Source organism: Equus caballus, chromosome 21 (genome assembly GCF_041296265.1).
Source record: "Equus caballus isolate H_3958 breed thoroughbred chromosome 21, TB-T2T, whole genome shotgun sequence".
Lineage (NCBI taxonomy): Eukaryota > Metazoa > Chordata > Mammalia > Perissodactyla > Equidae > Equus > Equus caballus.
The window spans coordinates 65,156,766-65,176,312 of NC_091704.1; the positions used below are offsets into that span (position 1 = coordinate 65,156,766).

General features: G+C 40.8%; 1 protein-coding gene across 2 annotated transcripts in view; it reads left to right on the top strand.

The window, feature by feature from the left end:
- Nucleotides 1-19,547, top strand: part of SEMA5A (semaphorin 5A) — a 460,360-nt gene that overhangs the window by 153,876 nt on the left and 286,937 nt on the right. For both annotated transcript variants that reach the window (XM_070246052.1, XM_023625852.2), the window contains exon 3: nt 10,158-10,355. In XM_070246052.1, coding sequence (XP_070102153.1) covers nt 10,235-10,355 — 121 coding nt within the window. In that variant the 5' untranslated portion in view covers nt 10,158-10,234. The remainder of the gene's footprint in view (nt 1-10,157; nt 10,356-19,547) is intronic.

The following is a 19,547-nucleotide window of genomic DNA, read 5'->3' on the forward strand; positions in this document are numbered from 1 at the left end:
AGGGATATATTATGCACAGAGTTCTTAAAGAGACTTATAGATTTGGAAAGCATCAGTTTTTAGAAAGTATGTAACATCATGTGGTTTTGAAGAGATAGGCCAATAAGAGTGTGTAGGTTGAGAAGTATGGTATCTTTAGTACAGCAAGGTGACCCTGGGTTTGGGGGCCAGGGACTTACCTGTTAAATTGTTAGTTCTTCCATTTGTCTGTGGGACCACCTTGAGTCTTGTCTCCACATCTGTAAAATAGGAAGAAATGATAATACTCATTTTACAGATTTATTTCAGGAAAATAAGAGATGTATTAATACTGTATATAACCACATAACCTTCTTTGCAGTTTTTTATATTTTATTACTCTCTGATTAGTGGAATCTTTGATTTTGGTATGCTATGTCTCAGGAGTTTTTTCTTGTGAAGAGAACTTTTAAGATTTACTTTCTTAGTGATTTTCAAATATGCAATACAATATTATTAACTATAGTTAATTTTTATTTTAGTGAGGATTTCTTCTTATTGTTTTTAATAACCTGTCCCAAAAATAGTAATTAGTGCTCTTGAGCCTGCTTGTTGTTTTTCCCTAGACCAAAGGTTGTGACAGATGTGAATGAACTCAAATGTATCGCCTTTGACATATCTGGTCCATTGGGCCACATAGATGTCATCAGATGTCAAACACAAGGGTCATTCCCAACTGAAATCTGAAGACACTACATCAGGGGCCTTTTCACTAACTAGTCTGGTTTTTCCAAGTGTATTAACAGTCTATTATCTGTTAATTTATCTGATAATATTTCAAGATACTGCATTTGCACCCTAGAATGGTGAATTTGATGAATTTATTTCTGCTATGAATTGTAATATTCTTTTTTGGTCCTTTGACTTTTCAAGTGGTTCCAGAGAATTATGACGTGCTAGAGTAACTTATCCAAACCCCTCAGGGTTCAGACCCTTGGGTTATGTCTTCCATGTGCTTTCATGTTTTCAGGCCCAGGAGACTCCCTGTTTTTAGCTGGTCTGCCTATAGTAATCCCTTCATCCCTTTGACCATCAATTGGAAAATTCTGACATTTAGAAAGGCCATTTCTCAAAACCATGGGAATCCTTATATTTGGACCAGATGTTAAGAGAATTTTAATAGAGAAATAAAACGTCTGAGACAATGAATAGCAGAGTCATAGAAGAAAAGGAACATGAATAGCCTTTTAATGGAAGCATGAATCTTGTTAAGAAGGTAGAGAGGTGGATGTGGGTTTGTATGAATTTTCTACATTAACTCATTTCTCAGGTGGTGATTGATTGTTGATGCTACAGCCTGTATTGACCAGAGGTTGAGATTTTCACAGCCTTGTTTTAGAATGAGGCAGGTACACAGGTAACTGTAGTTCAGGGTGATAAAGGCTGTAATAGAAATGAGTGTTGATGTATAGTGGGGCCCTTTGGGGAGCAGGGGGAAAGCAGAAAAATAATTGAGAAGGCTACTCAGAGATGAAGCTTAAGGATTGGGACTAGAGGCAGGGAAAGCTGTCAAAAAACAGCTGACATTGCAGAGGTGAGAAATAGAGGGGGTTGGACAGGGTGGGAGGGGGGCATGATTCTAGAGATGGGTAAGGAAAGAGTTGTCATAGTGTAGTGACAAAATGACAGATGAGCTTTGGGAAGATGAAGGAGGGGGAAATGGTAGCTGAGTCCTCAGATTATGAGACAGATGTCCGTGTAAACTTGGAGCTAACCATGAGAGGAAATAGGAACAAAAAAGACAGTTGATAGAGACAGATGATGAGCTCACCTGTCGATGAGGTACCTTTGGCTTATTTATGTGAAGATGTCTATTTTGACTTAAGGGTCTGGATTATGTAAAAGAGATCTCAAGGAGAGTTATAGATTTGGAAATCACTCGTTCTTAGAAAGCTTGTAACATCATGTGAGTTTGGAGAGATAGGCTACTGAGAGTGTGTAGATTGAGAAGAAATGTGCATTCAGGAGAGACTGGGTTACACCTTCAGTAAAGGGGAGGGCTGAAAAGTAAGAGTTCTGGATGCAGTAGGAAGACAGGGAGATTTGCATGTTAAGGAAACCAAGGAAGAGAGAGTTTCAGGAGATAATCAAGGGAAAAGGTCAGTGAGCATGAAAACCACAGAGATGTCCAGTTGTATAAGCTCGCTGGATCTGGCAGTCAAGGAGTGTGCAGTGATGTTGACTAGAGTAGTGACAATAGAAGTGTGTATTCTTTTGTCCCCACTACCTTTGTGTGCTTTTCTATGTTGGCATAGACATTGCATCTTGTAGTTGACAAGAGGGAATGTGGCACTCCAAGTCCTGCTTATCTTAACTAAAGACAAATGGGAGCTGAGAATAGTAGTTTTCACACCATAAGAGTTGTTTATAACTTGACTATTTTATTGTGTCCATATGAGTTTCCTGCCTTGAGGAAACATCTCTGAATAAGTCCTTTAGAAATTGTTGATATAGTTATGTTGTCTTGAAGGACCCATTATTTAAGGTTTTTTTCTTTCTTTCCTAGAAAAGGGTCTTGTTGGTTTAGCTAACACAGAAGTAGATTGAATGAACTTTCACTTCATTTAAAAACCTGCTGACAGATAAAATTAATATGGCCTTTGTGTAAATAATAATTTTATCTAATGGACTTCATTTATTTTTATGGTTCCTCCAGGCAATCTGGAGCTAAACAAGGGGAAAAAGGGAAAGTGTAATAACAGTTCCCTTTGAAGAGAGATATAAAGTAAGGTCACTGGAGCCGAACCATTATTGAAATGTAGAAAATAGTTTAATGTTTGCTTTTCCCCATTTTATACCATGAGGTCATTTTATATAGCCATAAAGTTCCATTTCATCTCAGTTCAGAGACGATGAAAATCTATGAGGAACAGAGCAACTTCTTTTTCAGTTACCTGAAGGTGGCAGCCACTGGTGCTTCTGTACTTAAGGGCAGTCAGTGTTTTCATTAACACGTTCCTAAAAATGTTTCACTAAATCATTTCTGTTAAACCTCTTTGGGCTGAAACTTGGCAGTCAAGGTACATGGGTTAAAATAGTATAAAAAGGATCCAATTTTTACAAAATGCATAAAAATTGAAGATGCAATATGTTTGGTGAGCATCCTGTTACCCCTTATAGACTCAACCCAATTACAAAACAATTTTAATTTCACTTCATTTCCCAAAGAATAAAATGTTCAGTTATTGTTCGTGAAAAAGGTTGGAAGCATTCTATGAACTTGAACACTGCACATTGTTAGGCTTATTGTTTTATTGATTCTTCGTTTAATTCCCCTTCCTGCTCGGTACCCAGAATATGATACTGCTCAAGGAAAGAGCATAGATTTAGTCATACCGTCCTTCCAGCCCTGGTACACTATGGACCTTAATTCTCCTGGATTATTTATTCTTTCTTCTTTGAATGCTCTGACTGGCACTCCTTCAGAAGCCAGAGCTTCTATCTTCTTCATTCAGGGGGAATTCCTTCTTCTTCTGTGTTTCCTAAGACTTTGCTCCTACTTCTATTTGATAGTTGTCAAAAGATAGATTTTTACTTGTTTGACTACTCTCAACTGTAACCTGGAAGTGCCTGGACTGTTGGCCTCTTCATCTTTGCCCCCCTGTATTGAAGGGCCATCCTTTGCCACAGGTGACATCCCTCAATATGGCTGTCTGGATTAATGACACCCTCGAAGACACCACCTGTTTCTGTGCCAAGGGGTCATCCCTTGTGATTTACTCTGGAGACAAGAGTGTGATCAGGCCATCTGATCTTGTGGCCATAAATGTGTGATTTTACCATCATGGGCAGGAATGCTGAGTGAGCTATGCAAAGAGCCAGGGGGTAGTAGCACCCGTTTTGACATGGCCTGTCACTACCTACTTGACCTTATATAAACCTGTGAGATCCATGTACCCTGAGCCTTCACTTTCTCAGCTACAAAGTGAAGAGAGAGACTAGGTGATTTCCATGTCCCCTTTCACCTCTCAAATTCAGGGAATCGTTGGTTCGTTTCCTGTCTCATATGTGCCAAGGGACGAATAAGCCACCTTGCAATGGTGCTCAGTGGCAAGGGATGGGTGAATTCTAAATGCTAAAGAGAACATTGGCTATGTGACCTCTGATTCATTCAGATGGCCCATTCAGCATGTTGAAACGCATAAACTTGGGACTGCAATTACATGTTCAACCCATAGCTTGTTTGTAATAAAACAGAGAAGTCGAAACTTAGACACACGAAAGGATATGTGACCATACTTGCAACTGTTGATGAGGAAGCAGATGCTGTCATTGGTACATCATGGTTCCTGGAAAGGAGCTGCCGCTGTGGATTGGAATAGGCGGTCACTGTGTATGCAGAAGGTAGAGGTCAGCCTGAAGCTTGGGTAGTGGGAAGACTGGGGGCAATTGTGAGGCCTGTGGCATCAGCAAATGTTTAAATGAGTGTGCAAGGGTTACTCAGAGAAACCTGGCTAGGCTAGAGGGGCAGAAAGGAAGCCTTTGCAGTGGGAGTAGTGGAGGTGGAATTAGTAGGAGGTGGGTTGTTGGTGAAAGGGCACAGTGTTTTCTTTGGAAAGCAGTGGAGGAATCCTGAAAGTTTTTGAATAGGGCGGGGTTGTTTACCTGGCAGCTTCTGATAATTGTGCAACAGACGCCGTATTTGCCTGTGCCAGGGTGTGTGGGGATAAGCCTAGGTTTGTTCGGAGGATGGAATGATTCTTCAGTGGTTCTGCTGCTTTCAGTTTGGGCTGGGACTTTAGTCTCTGGGTGAGCAAGTCAACTGATCCCATGGGATGGGGCCAAGAGATGGAAAGAGTGAATGCCAATACAAACTGTTCAGAAGAGCTGCCCATCACCTTCTCCTCCAAATCCTGCCGTTTGAGTTTCTGATGTTACAATAGGCTGTGACTTTTCATAATTAAGAGACATACATGCAGCTGGCTCCTCAACTTTGGCTTCAGCCCTTTGATACTGAGGACAGTCCTGCTGTGGGCATGTGGGGGGACATGGCTTCCTGAGTCCTCTCTGAGTCAGCTCACTGGGTTGGTTCACTCACCTGACTTCTTCATCCTGTCTCCAATGGAAGTCCTTAAGGCCGTCAGGTAGGGGACAGGCCTGGAAGAGTTTCTGTGGACTCTGAATTGTGCCAACGGACCTGACTTGTGCCACTTCCAACTTTATAGTAGGTCTGAGGCTTGAAAAGAAATACATTAAGCTAAATTTGGATCTGGTTTTATTAATAATTAGACTTTGTTCGCTAAGCGTAACTTCTTGTATAAGCTTTCATTCTTTTTTATCTGACAGCTTTTTTTTTTTAACTAAAAGGAACAGTTATTTTCTGTTCCCCAAAGCCTATTCATTTGCAGTGTGGGTGTGAATGGGAAAAGCTATTTATTGCACAAACACTTATATACAGAGTTTTGCTTATTTAGATCGAGTTTATAGAGAGATCCTCCCACATCAGGAAACCAAAGGAAGGCTTCAGGGATTTTGAAGTAGATACAACAAAAAAGCTTCTATTTTGTAGCCCAAATTGGCCTGCTGTCATGTATCTTCCTATTGGCAAAATCATTTGCTTAGTATTAACTCACCTAATATATTTTTAATTTTCCAGATATGGTAGGGTGAGATCCAAACAAGTTTTATTGAAATTGATCCTATGAATATTCCTTTATAATAGATTGCCCAATGTGGCAAATATTTGTAATTAATGTGACTTTCATTTTTATTGAAATTTTGCTGAAATGGCTCAATACAAATTCAGTCAGGTGATTTGTATAAGCGTATTTTAAAATAATCTGTCAAGTAATGTTAGCTTACTTTCTAAAGAGGGAGAGGTATTTTGACTCACACTAATCAGAAGTTTTCAATAAGGGACAATTTGGCAATGTCAGGAGACAATTTTGGTTGGCACAAATGGGGAGGGCGTGCTACCAGCATCTAGTGGGTAGAGGCCAGGGATGCTGCTAAATGCACAGAACAGTTTCCAGAACAAAGAATTGTCTGGCTCTAAACGTCAGTGGCGCTGATATGGAGCACTACAATGCCCGATATAAATATGCGCACCCCCACCCGTGCCACTAAGAGGCGAGAGCTTCATGATTCAGAGGAAGATGGAATTGCACCAGGATGGAGGGACTGCTATTTAGAGCTAAGCCTATTTAGAGTCAAAGACTATTCAAAGAGTTAGCCTTGCATGATAGGATGCTCAGAAAAGCTCACTCTAAATGAAGACTGTGAATGCCCTTCCCTGGCCCCTTACCATGATGACTGTTTATACAGTACCTCTATTTTAAGAAAATAGGTAACATGTCATAGTCTGAAAATTATAAACTTCTAAAAGCACCTGTTCTCATTAAATGCGTCCTCCTTAGTTTAACGTATCAAACATGCAATTTCATGTCATCGCCATCAAACTGTATGTTCCATTTTAGCTGCTCTTTCACTTGAAATGGCATCTCCCTCTTCTCTAATCGTCACTTTCCAAACCCCAGGGAAGGAACGTTTCAGGCACCTGTGTTACTCTCTCTGCCTTTCCTTCATGGGGCAGAGATGTTAGGACTGAGCTGAGAGTGCATGGCTGTTGTGAACGTGGGGCAGTTCCGGTTGGTGGTTGGTCATAGTTAACAGAAAGGGGTTCTATGTTGGCTTGGGTCTGACACATTGAAAAATGATGTGCAAGAGAATTTGCTCTTAGCCTCCACTTGACTTGAGCTCAGTCTGAAAGTTGGGGACAGGACAGTGCTCCAATCCATCTCTGTGATGGAATGCTGCTTAGTGGGAGACACTGCTCTGGGTACCAGGCATGGGTGTCAGTGCTTGGCGTCATGCCTGCCACAGAGCTTGAACTTGTTGAGGGCTCACTGTTACTTTCATTATCTTCCCATGTTATTTTTATCATCGAGATTGTTTTGACATGAGGCTGTGATAATCTACCTGCAGGCTTCCCTGAGTGGACTGGCGAGGGTGCTCCAAATCTCGTTGCTCTGAACAGAATTAAATTACATCTAATTCTAATAATGTTATTCTATATTAAGATACGTCATTTGATGGATATCATGTCTTAAGTCTCAGGTCAGAAGGATAAGAAAAGATGGGCTGTTTCCTGTGTTTACCTCTAGACTGGAGTTCTAGAGCAGCCTCCAGCTTTTCAGACTATGACCCCTTTTCCAAAAGTGAAATTAACCATACTTATAGTTTAAAACCAAGGAAAAATAACTCTTGTTGCTCTGTTGTCCATTACAATGCACTGGGCCTGGGCGGGAATTATGGACCCATTGTACTCATGTGCCCCTGACTCCCAATTTTCCTCTCCCCTCCTTCCTCCACCTTCTTGCTCAGGGTCTCTTGCTCCTACAGAAGCCATGCTCTCACCTTGTCATGATTTGTAGCTGCTTCATGTGTTTCTCTGCCCAACTTGAAAATTTCTGTCAAAGGGAGCATTGAGTCAGTGAGGCTCAAAATATGGAGAGTGTGAAATTTGATATACTCCAGCTTTATGTTTTCTCCATCTTGGAATCTCATCATACATTCATGTGCACACTCCTTTTTAAAGATGAGGCCTCTTTCTTTCCTTTCGTAACCCTTCCTTTACTGGGACCCTAATAGTTTGCTGCCTCTGTTTTTTCTGGATCTTCTTCCATTTGATACCTCTTCTCCCTCTTAAATCTACAATCTCTTCTCCACACACCACTTCTCAGAAAAGAAGCCACATTTAATGATCTGTTTTCTCTACTCTGAGATTTTCCTAACATTGATCTTGTGGTGCTTATCTGATTTCACTGAATTTTCTATGGTCACCTGGCATTCAGAGTAGGCATGCATGTTATATTTCACTTTTGTTCCATCCATTCTCTTCTTAGGTCCTTGGTATACGGATTCTGTCTCTTGTTCTCCTGAAACTGAAACCCCCAAGTTGACCATTGACTGTCTGTTGACTAAAACCAGTGGTCTTGCTTCATTGGGATGCAGTTGACCAGACCCCTGTTTAAAATGCGTTATTGCTATCCTCCAACCTGACTTGATCTTCATGTTGCCGTATTCCCCTGATGCTCTCTGTTCCCTTTTCTCATCTTTGTGTGGTTACTTTTTTAATTACAGCTTCTAAACAGTTCTTTTTAGCTCTTTTTTTCTCATGTTTTCCCCTGGTGAGTCTTAACCATACCCAGGATTTTAACCTTTCAAAATATTATATGCTGTGTCTGAATTCTTTTTTCTTCAGCATCCAACCTGGATTTTTCACAGTCTGCTGCATTTCCTTAAATATTCTCCCAGCATCTTAAACCCAACATGCACAAAACTAAATGATCATATTCTCCTCTAAACAAAATTCTTCTGTTGATTGTCCTATTTAAATAAGTGGCATTACTATCCTCGCAGTCCCTTATATTCTGTGTCTTGAGTCCATCTGTGCCTCTTGCTTTCTGTTCCCTAAAATTTAGCAGATTAGAACAATAATTGTTTTATTATATTTCACACTTTGGGGGTTAGGAATTTAGACAGGGCTCATTGGAGTGATTTCTTTGCTTTTGTGATACTTACTGTCCTCAGTGGTTTTCAGCTTTACTCACGTATCAGGTGCCTTGGTGGGAATGGATGGGAAGCTGGGCTCAGTAGGAAATGTCACTAAGACCACCTATATATGATCTCTCTAGCATGGCAGTCTCAGGAGAGTTGGACTTCTGGCCTGGAGTCTCAGTGCTCCAGAGAATGTGTTGTAGAGACACGAAGTGGGCACTGCCAATCTCTTAGCATCTAGGCTGGGCGACAAGCCTACCATCACTTCTGTTGTATTTGATTGAGTCACACAGTCACAGAATCAACCCAAATTCAAGAGAGGGTGGATAGACCACCTTTCAATGGGAGGAAGCTCAAAGAATCTGTGGCTCTCTTTCATTTGCCATACTTTCCCTAAGCCATCACTCTGAGTGTTGACTGTGTTTGCCTGAATTTCTATTTACGTTGACCCCACCTGAAGTCACAGCCTCATTTATTTCTCTTCTGAATACTTGCAGTGGCTTCAAATTAACTTGTCTCTATGCTCCTCTCATCTCTATGCTCTTCTTTGCCCAATTTCCTATGTGTACTATTGTGAGGACGATTTTATTGCTATCTCTTCCTATGTTAATATACTATGGTATCTTGTTGCCTAAAAATGGAGACCTCAGACCTTAGTATAGTTTGCCTTCCAAACCTTAACCCAACCGACTTTTCAAGCTGCTTCCCACTACTCCCTGTGTATCTCCTGGGGTCTGGGTCAAGTACAGTAAACCACTCCCAAAATATGTTGCCTCCTCTTTCCTCTTGCCTCTCTAATGCATCTTTTTATCCTCTTCCCTTGGCATGGAGTGTACTTCCAGAAAGCTCCATCTGCTGAAATCGTCTTTATCCTTCAGTACTAAACTCAAGTATGAACTCCTTCCTGGACCCATCCTTGAGCCCTCTAAATAGCTGTAGTGCTCTCTCCTAATTCCCACAGCACTTGTGGTACTTTTTATGGTTTTCTAATAGCTTGGATTATAGTTATTTTTACAAGCGTATCTTATTTTAAAGCTTATTAATCTTTTAAATTATTCATGATCTTTAAAGTCTCGCAGCTCCCAGCCTACTAATTTCATTTCACCCAGTAGGTGCTCAATATAGATGTTTGATTCACGCTTGATCTTTAGCCAGAAACTTTGCAGGTGGGTCATCTATAAATTTCAAAGGATAAAATTCACCAAATATGATGATTTTTAAGAGTTGGATAGCATAATAATCAGGTCGTTAGTAAAAGACAATGGTTGTGGCCTTATTAAATAGGCACCTTTGGGTATTAAAAGGAAAGGCAGGGATTCTTTGGGTTTCCACATGTACATCTGCGTTTGCATGAGGGAGTGAGAATGATCTTCCAATGGAAAACCAGTTGATGATCACTATAACATTTCTGTTTGTATGACAAACGGACTATCTCATAAAATTGCTGGAGAAAGAGAGGTCTCTATTGAGACACACATGCACTCACACATATCTGAAGTGTCACCTAGAAAGCGATGTGTTTGTCTAAGCACTCTAAACTCTCTTTTTGTTAAAGGTAGTGACAAGGGCTTTACCAAAACACCACCCACCAGAAAACCTGAACTCATGTTTATCTAATTGTTCTCTTTTGTGTGTTTTAGGCACTTTCCCCACATGACGGGAAGACGAGTTTCTGGTTAGAAGACAAGTGCCCAGAGTCAAAGGCCTTCTGCCCACCATGAAGGGACCCTGCGTCATTGCATGGCTGTTCTCAAGCCTTGGGTGGTGGAGACTCGCCCAGCCAGAAACCGACGCTTCTCAGTGCCAGAGAGCGGAGCACCCGGTCATTTCCTATAAAGGTAAGGGACAAGCATGCTCTGATTGCAAAGCCACCATTCAAATGCACATTCCATATTCACTGATAGAGGATAACAGTGGTTATTACTCTATTATTCTGCGACTTCAAATAGGAGCGAAAATACAAAATCCTTCATCACAAGAATTTCACATCCAGAAACTGATCATTAGGAGGAGTCCAAGATGGGAGTTATCACAGGTGGAAAATCCCATCACTGAGGCCACCTTTAGGGGCTGCAACCCTCCTGGATTGGAGCCAGGGGGTAAAAATGTGACCCACAGAAAGAACACCAATACAAAGTAAAACAAAAATTCTTCACTTCAGTGTTTCCCAACAATGCCTTAGTCTTGCCACAAAACTGAAGCCTTTGTCTCTATCTGGCATTGCATGGCAGACAGAATTGTTTAATGTCTTGAATATCTCCACAGATCTGTAGGATTAATTAATTAGTATGTATAATTAATTAATTAGCATGTTTATCTACTCACTTATTCTTTCATCCATCAAAATTTATTTAGGGTTCTTTATACCCTAGGCCCTTTAAGTATTCAGGATGAAAAGTAAATTAGTCTTTGCCTCGTCCTCAAGGAACTTACGTTATATTATTAAGCTAAGTATCATTAATCAGACATTGTATTTTAATAATTCATCTAATAAATAGTTTTATGTTTTGTTATTTTTTAAACTTTATATCATGAAAAGTTTCCAATATATACAAAGACAGAAAGAATAGTCTAAGGAACACCCAGCCCCCACATTTATTAATTCATGGCCCACCTTTCTGCTTTTAAATCTGCACCTCTGTTCCCCCACACCCACCAAATTATTTTGAAGCAAATTCAGGAAATCATATAATTTTATCTATAAAATTTCCGTTCATGGCTATCAAAGAAAGGGAATTCACAATACCATTATCACATCAAAGAAAACAGACAAAAACCCAAACACATCAAAGAAAACAAACACAAAACAGTTCCATACAGTCACCACACATCCAGTGAGTGAGCGAGACCCCTGATGGCCTCGTGAATGCTCATGCATGATTTTATTAGCAGTTGGATTGAATAAGGATCTAAGTAGAGTTCCTACACTGCAATTGATTAATCTATCTCTTGAATCTCTTTTAATTTTTTACTGTTTTGTTGTTGTTGTTGTTGTTGCTCCCCTTGCAAATTAATTATTAAGGAAACCTGAGCTCTTTGTCCTGTAGTTTCCAAGTCTGGATTTTGCCAAGTGTATCCCATTGGTGTCATTCAAACGTTCTTCTGTCCCAAGTATTTTTGTAAATTCATAGTAATATCGAGAGGCTGCTTAGATTCAGGTTTGGATCTTTTGGTCTCAGATGTGTCATGGATGGTGCCATGTTCTTCCAGTGGGAGGCAGATGATAACCAGGTGTGAAATTAGCATCAATTGATGATCACTGCCTAAATCTACTGATTCATTCTTGGATGCAAAACTGGGATTTCCTGATTTCATTGTTTTTTCTTCATTTAATGGCAAGAATACTTCTATATAAAGTAACTTTCCCTCATCAACTATTTTCCTCATCAAATACTCTGAGGGTACAGCTCATAAAGGAAAGGCAGACTAAATGCTTTTTTTCTTCCTTTTACCAGTTTTTTTAAAAAGACACTAGTTAGCTAGTTCTCTAACATAATTTAAAGGGGACAAACAAGATGTTATGTTTGCTTTTTTAAAATTTTGATTATTAGAATCATTATTAATACATGGATTTCAATATTTGGTAAATTCAAACAATTGCAACTTGTTTTTACAAATGGTGACGTCATCACATTTCAAGTCCATCGGAGCCTTTTGAGGGTGATCCTGAGTTTTGGCACAACTCAAGTTGCCTTTGATACCATGCCTACTATCTGGGATAGTAAGATGTTCTGAACTCCTCTTAGCCATTGCCTTTCGTAGACTTGAGAATCAGTCATTTTGGCCTGATTTGCACACGGGGGTGCTCAGATTTAGGTCTTTTCAATGGACAGAACTGAGAAAACCGTTTTTAAAAATACACCATAAGTTCTTCTGGATCCTTCCAACTCATCCTCACGACTCTAGGGTTTTTCTGAACCTCTTCCATCTTATATCTTTTTCTCCCGTGCACAGAATCCTTAGTCTCTGCCGCCAGCATAATTATTCCTTTGTCTTTCCCTAAACACATACTCAATTGTTTCAGAATAACAATTTCATGCAACTCCAGTCATTTTCGACTACTGGAAACCCTTAAAGATGATTTTTTTTTCTCTTCTTTTAGTTCTCAGAGTATAAATTTCATTGGGAAGTTAAAGCAAAGTTACTGCTTTGAAATCACTTGAAATAATTTCCTTTTGTATGGTTATGCCACCAACTCAAAACCCAGTTAATTTCATTTGTTTAATTTCATTTTTGATTTCTAGAGATCTGTAAAATTTACTTTACATTATTATGTAGTGTTTCAAAGTCAAATTAATTAAACAAGGGATGTTCAGAGAAACTGGATTTACTCCCTGTGTTCCTTGTCCTGTTCTTTCTCTCTACATTTAGCTGGCCTTTTACTTATGTTTTATGGTTTATGCTTCTTTTTTAATATAAAAAACTATGTATACACTCACACATATAGTCATACCTTCCCTTCTTAGATAAAAAGTGGCATATACACAAACTTTTCTCTGTCTAGCATTTTTTTTTTTTTTTGAGGAAGATCAGCCCCGAGCTAACTGCTGCCAATCCTCTTCCTTTTGCTGAGGAAGACTGGCCCTGAGCTAACATCTGTGCCCATCTTCCTCTACTTTATATGTGGGACTCCTGCCACAACATGGCTTGCCAACCAGTGCCATGTCCGCACTGGGGATCAGAACCGGCAAACCCTGGGCTGCCAAAGTGGAACGTGCGCACTTAATCGCTGCGCCACCAGGCCGGCCCATAGCATTTTTGACATAATGATATGTCCTGGAATCCACTCTCTAGTAGTATATTATGTCACTCTTTTTCACAGCCACATAGCTCTCCACTATGCAATGAAACTTAGTCTACTCAACAACTCCCTATTGAGACATGTTTAGGTTATTTTCTGTTGTTTGTGATCATGGATAGTGTCACAATGAGTAGTGCCTCCTGAAAACGTCTTTTGATACTTTTGCAAGGATCCCATTGGGAGAGATTCCTAGAATTGGGGTTTCTAGGTCAAAGGGTAAATGCATATGTGGTTTTCCTTGATAGTGTCCAATTCCTATTCATGAAGGTTACACCATTTTGCATTCTCACTGCCCTGGATATGAGTCTTGTTTTTTACTAGCCTTTCCAGCAGAGTGCACTGTCAGGTTTTGGGATTTGGGCTAATCCCATAGTTCATAAATGGCATCTCACCATATTTTTGATTTGCATGTTTTTAATTTGGAGTGAACATCCAACAAACATTTAATAAGTCCCTATTATGTACCAGGGTCTGTGCTAAATATTGAGGGGATAAAGGCAAAAAACACACTTCCTGTTAAGGGTTTTGAACGTTTTTAGGAATATAAATCCAAAGTACCATTGTATCACATTCTGTTAAGCATTCTATGGGTGTCTTTGCTGGATGCTATGGGAGCCCAGGAGAGGGACATCTGAACCAGATAGCCTGGGCCATGGGAGAGTGGTTAAGGAAGGTGTCGAGGATGAGACAATGTCAGAGCTGAGTCTCAAATGATTCTTAGAAGGTATATATGAACTCAGGAAGGGAGAGGTATTCCAGGGAGAGGAAAGAGAAGTACAAAAGCCCTGATGTGAGGTAGGGGAGCGTAGCAAGTCCTGGCACATGTCATGTACAGCAAGTCATGAAATCTTACTTTACGCTGCAGCGGGGCGGTACAGGGAGATGAGGCTACAGTGGTTAGTGGGGATTCTGTAATGCACGGCATCGAAAGGCATGTTAAGAATTTCCCTTCTATCAGGATAGGCTCAGCTCAGACAATGGTAAAATGGTGGCAGGGAGAGCCCATTCTGAGGCTGTTGCTGTGATCAAAGGGAGCAGTGATGAGGAACTGAGCTAAGGAAATGGTAGCAGAAAAGGAAAGAATTGGGTAGATTCTAAAAATTTGAAGGAGGCGTTGATGATTTCATGGATGTAGGACAGGAAGGAAGAGGAGGCACTGAGTACAATCTCCAAGTTCTTGGATGTTGGAATAAAGAAGGGGAAGCAAATGTGAGGGATGTGAAGATTTTAGATTGAGAAAGCTGAGTTCCTGTCTGGCATCAAATGGAATTATCTCCTTGAGAGCAAGGCATCACGGGAGCCAAGAAAGAAGGGCTTTTCGTGAGAAAGGTGGCCATCAGAGTTTCTGAGGATGCAGCGAGTTCAAAGCAGATGTGGGCCAGAAGGTAGAGTGACCAACTCATCTTGGTTTGCCCAGGACGTCCTATGTTCTGGGAGAACTGAGACAGATGGTCACCCTCCCAGAAGTTCTGTGAACAATAGTATATTAGTTTCCCAGTGCTGCTGTAACAAAATACCACAAACTGGTGACGTAAAACAACAGAAATATCATCTCTTAGAGTTCTGGAAGCTAGAAGTCCAAAATCAAGATGTCAGCAGGGCCGTGCTCTCTCTGAAGGCTCTAGGAAGAATCCGTCTTTGCCTCTTTTTAGCTTCTGGTGGCTTCTGGCAATCCTTGGCTTGTAGATGCCTCACTGCAACCTTTGAGTCTGTCGTCACATGGCCTCCTCTCTGTGTGTCTGTGTATTTTTATCTACTCCTCTTTTTATAAAGACACCAGTCATATTGGATTTAGGCCCACCCTCACCTAGCATGACCTGATTTTAACTAATTACATCTGCAAAGACCCTATTTCCAAATTAGGTCACATCCATAGGTGCCTGAGGTTAGGACTTCAACATATCTTTTGGGGGGACACAATTCAACCCATAGCAACTGGCATTTATCAGAGCAGGTCCAGGGCAGTGCAGGAGGAGGAAACTCGGTGGGATGATCAATGTGAGGTGAATAAATAGATATAAAAGGACAGAATGATTGTCTCAGCCAGCAGGGACCTGAGGACAAGGGACTGCTTTTAAGAGAGCATTGCTTAATCATCCTTAAATGGTGATAGGGAAGAGCCAGATGTAGGAAAGGGCTGAAGAGAGACGAGAGAGCTGGAGATGATTAGGCAAAGTCCCTAGGGCTGTGGGGGGTGGTGGGATACTGGGCACAGGTGGGGGATTATCTTCCAGGAAGCAGCCACCACCTCCAGTGAGCCTGGAGGGAGGGAGGCCAGGGCACCCAGGATGCAGGAAAGTTAGCGGGTGGGGGTGGCTGGAAGGGGAGGGAGTTCCTGAGGCCCTCCATCTCTGCAGAGAAGGAGTGGGCAGGCCGCAGGCCAAGAAGATGGGGGCTTTAGGAAGGAAGTGCTTCTCTGAAGAAGGAATAAGAATGTTGATCAAAAACATACATGAAAAATTCCCTGTGGATGTGAGGAGCCTAGTCAGTCCCTAAAATGGCTCACGTTACAGCTGAGCAGGTGGCCACTGCTCCGCTACGTGAACACTTACTTCTTCATGTAAGACAAAGCTCTACAAGAAAGTGTGAGAAAGCAGGATGAAACACTGATAAGGCAGAAGTAAAGGAAGGACTGGCTAATCTTGACTTTTAAAATCTTGATTTCCACGTGCATTTAGAATTTCATGATTTAGTGTTATACATGGGAGGCATCTGCCCAAGAGGCTACTAATGAAGTGGACCAGATGCTCCAGTGATGTTTTAATACCACCAAGCACATTTTATTGAAGCCTTGATTCGATTTACCTGGCTAGGCAGAAGGTGCTGGCGGGATCTTTTTTCCCAGCCTGGGTAAAATATTTGCCACCGCGGGCTCCTCCTGCCTAGCAGAGTTCATTGCTCAACACGTTCTAACAGCTTGCTGTGTTTGCAAGGTTACTCCCTTGACTGCATGTTCTGGAATATTTATCCCTGATTGTGCAGTGGCTGCTAAAACACTCTGACCCATTACAGACACGCCGTTCACACTTATGTCCTTGTCATTTGCTTAAATGTCTGTTCCAATAAAGAGGGAAAACCTAGTGACCCTTCAAGACAGCATGTTTCTCAGCACGCTCACTGAGTCTCATAACCATCTCTGAAATGAGTTTTAAATGTTTAATGTCCACTTAAGGCGATAGTGCCACATTCTGCTTTTGTTTGTTTATTGATTAAAGTTTACCCAGCATGCTTGCTATTTAGAGAGCGAGCTCCAGTTATAGGAATTGTTTTATGGGGAGCAATTTCACATGATGCACAGAGAAAGACTGCCAATGGGGTGAGTCAGGCCATACTCAGGCTCTAGTTGCCTTGGAGTCTTAAAATCATGACTCACTGGGAGGCCTTCCTTCAGTGTCTTTGCCGGCGGCACTGAGTATTAATACCTAAGATTGATTACTCCTCCCTGCAGAATCAGGCAGGCGCTATTCATTTCACTCTCAGGTCCCTGAGATCTTTCTCTCTGAATCCGTGGCATTCCCGTTGAGTGTCTTTCCACTTTGGATTCATTGATTGGTCTGAGAATTGTTTTAGAACTTATGGGGGAGCTCAATGGAAGCTTAAGAGAGGATTAGCAACATTTGTCCCCAGATCTTGGGAGGGGCATCTGAGGGAATCGGAATGGCTATTCCAGCTTGGGCCATCACTGGGGCTGGACTGAGGAGGGGCATTTGGCCCTTGAGTTTCAACAGCTTCCTTTATCTCCACATGTAGTCTTAGGTGACTGAAAGAATCATGACTGAAAGGGTCCAACATAGGATTTTAAACTTGGCTTCTATTCCCATACCATGGTATGGATGATTATTTTTCATGGATCCCATATTTTTCTTTTGAATCAAATAATTATATTCTGTTGTATTCATGTGTGTGTAAAAAGCTTTGATTTGTTAAATGTTGACAATAAAAATATACTGCATGTTTTATAACTCTCTCTTGGCTCTTCTTCACGTTAACTTGTGGGAGCTCCAGCCTCTCCCGCCTCTGAGAGGCTATCTTTCTAGCAGTCTATAAGGTGGCCTTGCACACATTTCCTGTTGTCCCGTTAGCTGTTAATCCTGCCCATTGTCCTGTGTCTTACCTTTCTTCTCTTGACTTCCTCATGCTCCCTGGGACCACTGGCATTTTTGGCCTGTTGCCTGTTCCTCTTGGGGCTGGAGAAGGCATAACCTGGGCAGCCTCCGTTACCCTCCCAGGCACAGTGAACTATAACCTTTTAGAAAACAAGGATGAGAAAGGAGCCAAGGGAGTCATTGCTGTGCCACAACCCCACACCTATTCCACAGTTTTGTACGTGTCCCCTGGTGCTCCACTTTCTGTCTAGGTTTCGGCTGTCTGATGCCCCAGGCAGTCATGTGGTCTCATGGCTCTGGCTGGATTTTGCCTCTTCTCTAGGATCTAGGAGCCTCCTTACCACAGGAGGGGCTGCAGTAGGTGATTTCCAGCATCCCAGTAAGGTTTCAGAGTCTTAGAGTACATAAACTTTGATTAAAATTGCTCCCAGTATTTCTCCCTGTTTGTCTAGTCTCAGATCTGCCATTTGACCTTTTTAAATCGTAAATGTGTGTCGTTGCATGACACTGGCCTGTTTCTCCAAGGAAGAATTAGGAAAATTTATTTTCATTAAAAATAGGTTGCATTGGGGCTAGCCCTGTGGTGTAGTGGTTAAGTTTGGCACGCTCCACTTTGGCACCCTGGGTTCTTGGGTTTGGATCCTGGGCGTGGATCTACACCACTCATCAGCCATGCTGTGGCAGAGACCCACATATAAATTAGAGGAAGATTGGCATAGATGTTAGCTCAGGGCTAATCTTCCTCATGCATAGAAAGAGGAAGATTGACAACAGATGTTAGTTCAGGGCTAATCTTCCTCAGCAAAAAACAAAAAAGAAAAGAAAAAAGATTGCATGAAATTCACATCAATATTTAGTTTTAATATTTTCGTATGAATCACTTGAAGTATAGCTAGATACCACAAACTGTTAAAAACAGTTGAACTCAGTGCTCTTCTTTGTGAAAACTAAAATTTACATAAAGTGAGTGTGATTCTCTTTGGTTTCATAACAGGATATAAATTATCCTTCTGTGAGTTTACTTGGGGAGGAAAAGTGTTGTTATGGATCCTTAGAAAGTTCTTTGTTCCATCAATAATTTGGCTTTTGTTATCATGCATATGACCAAATGTTTCAGATAATGTAATGTCAAAATCACAGGGGCAAAATATTTGAACCTATTTGCAAGTGAAGCAACTAAGGTACAGGCACGCTGCCTGTTTTTTACATTAAAAACTGCATTTGGGAATAAGATTTTTGATTTTAAAGTCTGTTGCTAGTTTTCTGTCTGAAAAAAACAGAATATCAAAAAACACAACTTTCCAATTCAGTGTAGGTATGTAACGATCGTTCATGACTGCGTAGAGGTGTCAGAAGAAAATGCAGTGTCAAACCACTATGCATTATTCATTGGGTGAATTGGTTCTAATACCTACATTGTAGTTTGATGTTGTTATTGATCTTGCAGTGATGAGAGCTACAAGGGTCCCTGTTGTATGTTTTTTATAAACAATGATTAGGTTCTGATGAAAATGATTTATTGAGTTTTGAGAATTATCAATAACTTTTGTATTACATTTGCGTTCTGGGGCTCCTAATGAAATAATTTTTAAGATTGGACATCTATATTTTACCTTAGGATAAAATTTCATTTTTTTTTATTGATTTGTCTTGGTGGGGAAATAGTTTTTATTATTTTAAGGCTGCAAATGGAATACTTTATTATAAGTGAAGTGGTGCAATGTAATTGCACTAAAACTAGGCATAAGATGTTGTAAAGTTATTGTCAATATTCTGATTTAAAACCTTCATTTCATTTGGCCTCAAATGGTATGTTATTGTATTTTATTTATCTTTAAGCATATCATGGTCTTTCTAAGCATTGAATGGGCAATTCATCCATTTCTCACTCTGAAGGTAGATAAAAATCTTGTCCGTATTTTATGTGTAAAGAAAGAGTTGGAGATTAAATGTGGGGTGAATAAAAGTGTAATTAGGCAGCATTTTTCTAGGATTTATGACCTCTCATCGTCTTCTATATCAAGGCAAGGGTAGCAAGCATGTTACATTTGAGAGGCGAAGCATGATGCCAGCTTCAGCAGACAGCAGTGCTGATATTTTTCTGTTACCGATATGGCAAAAAA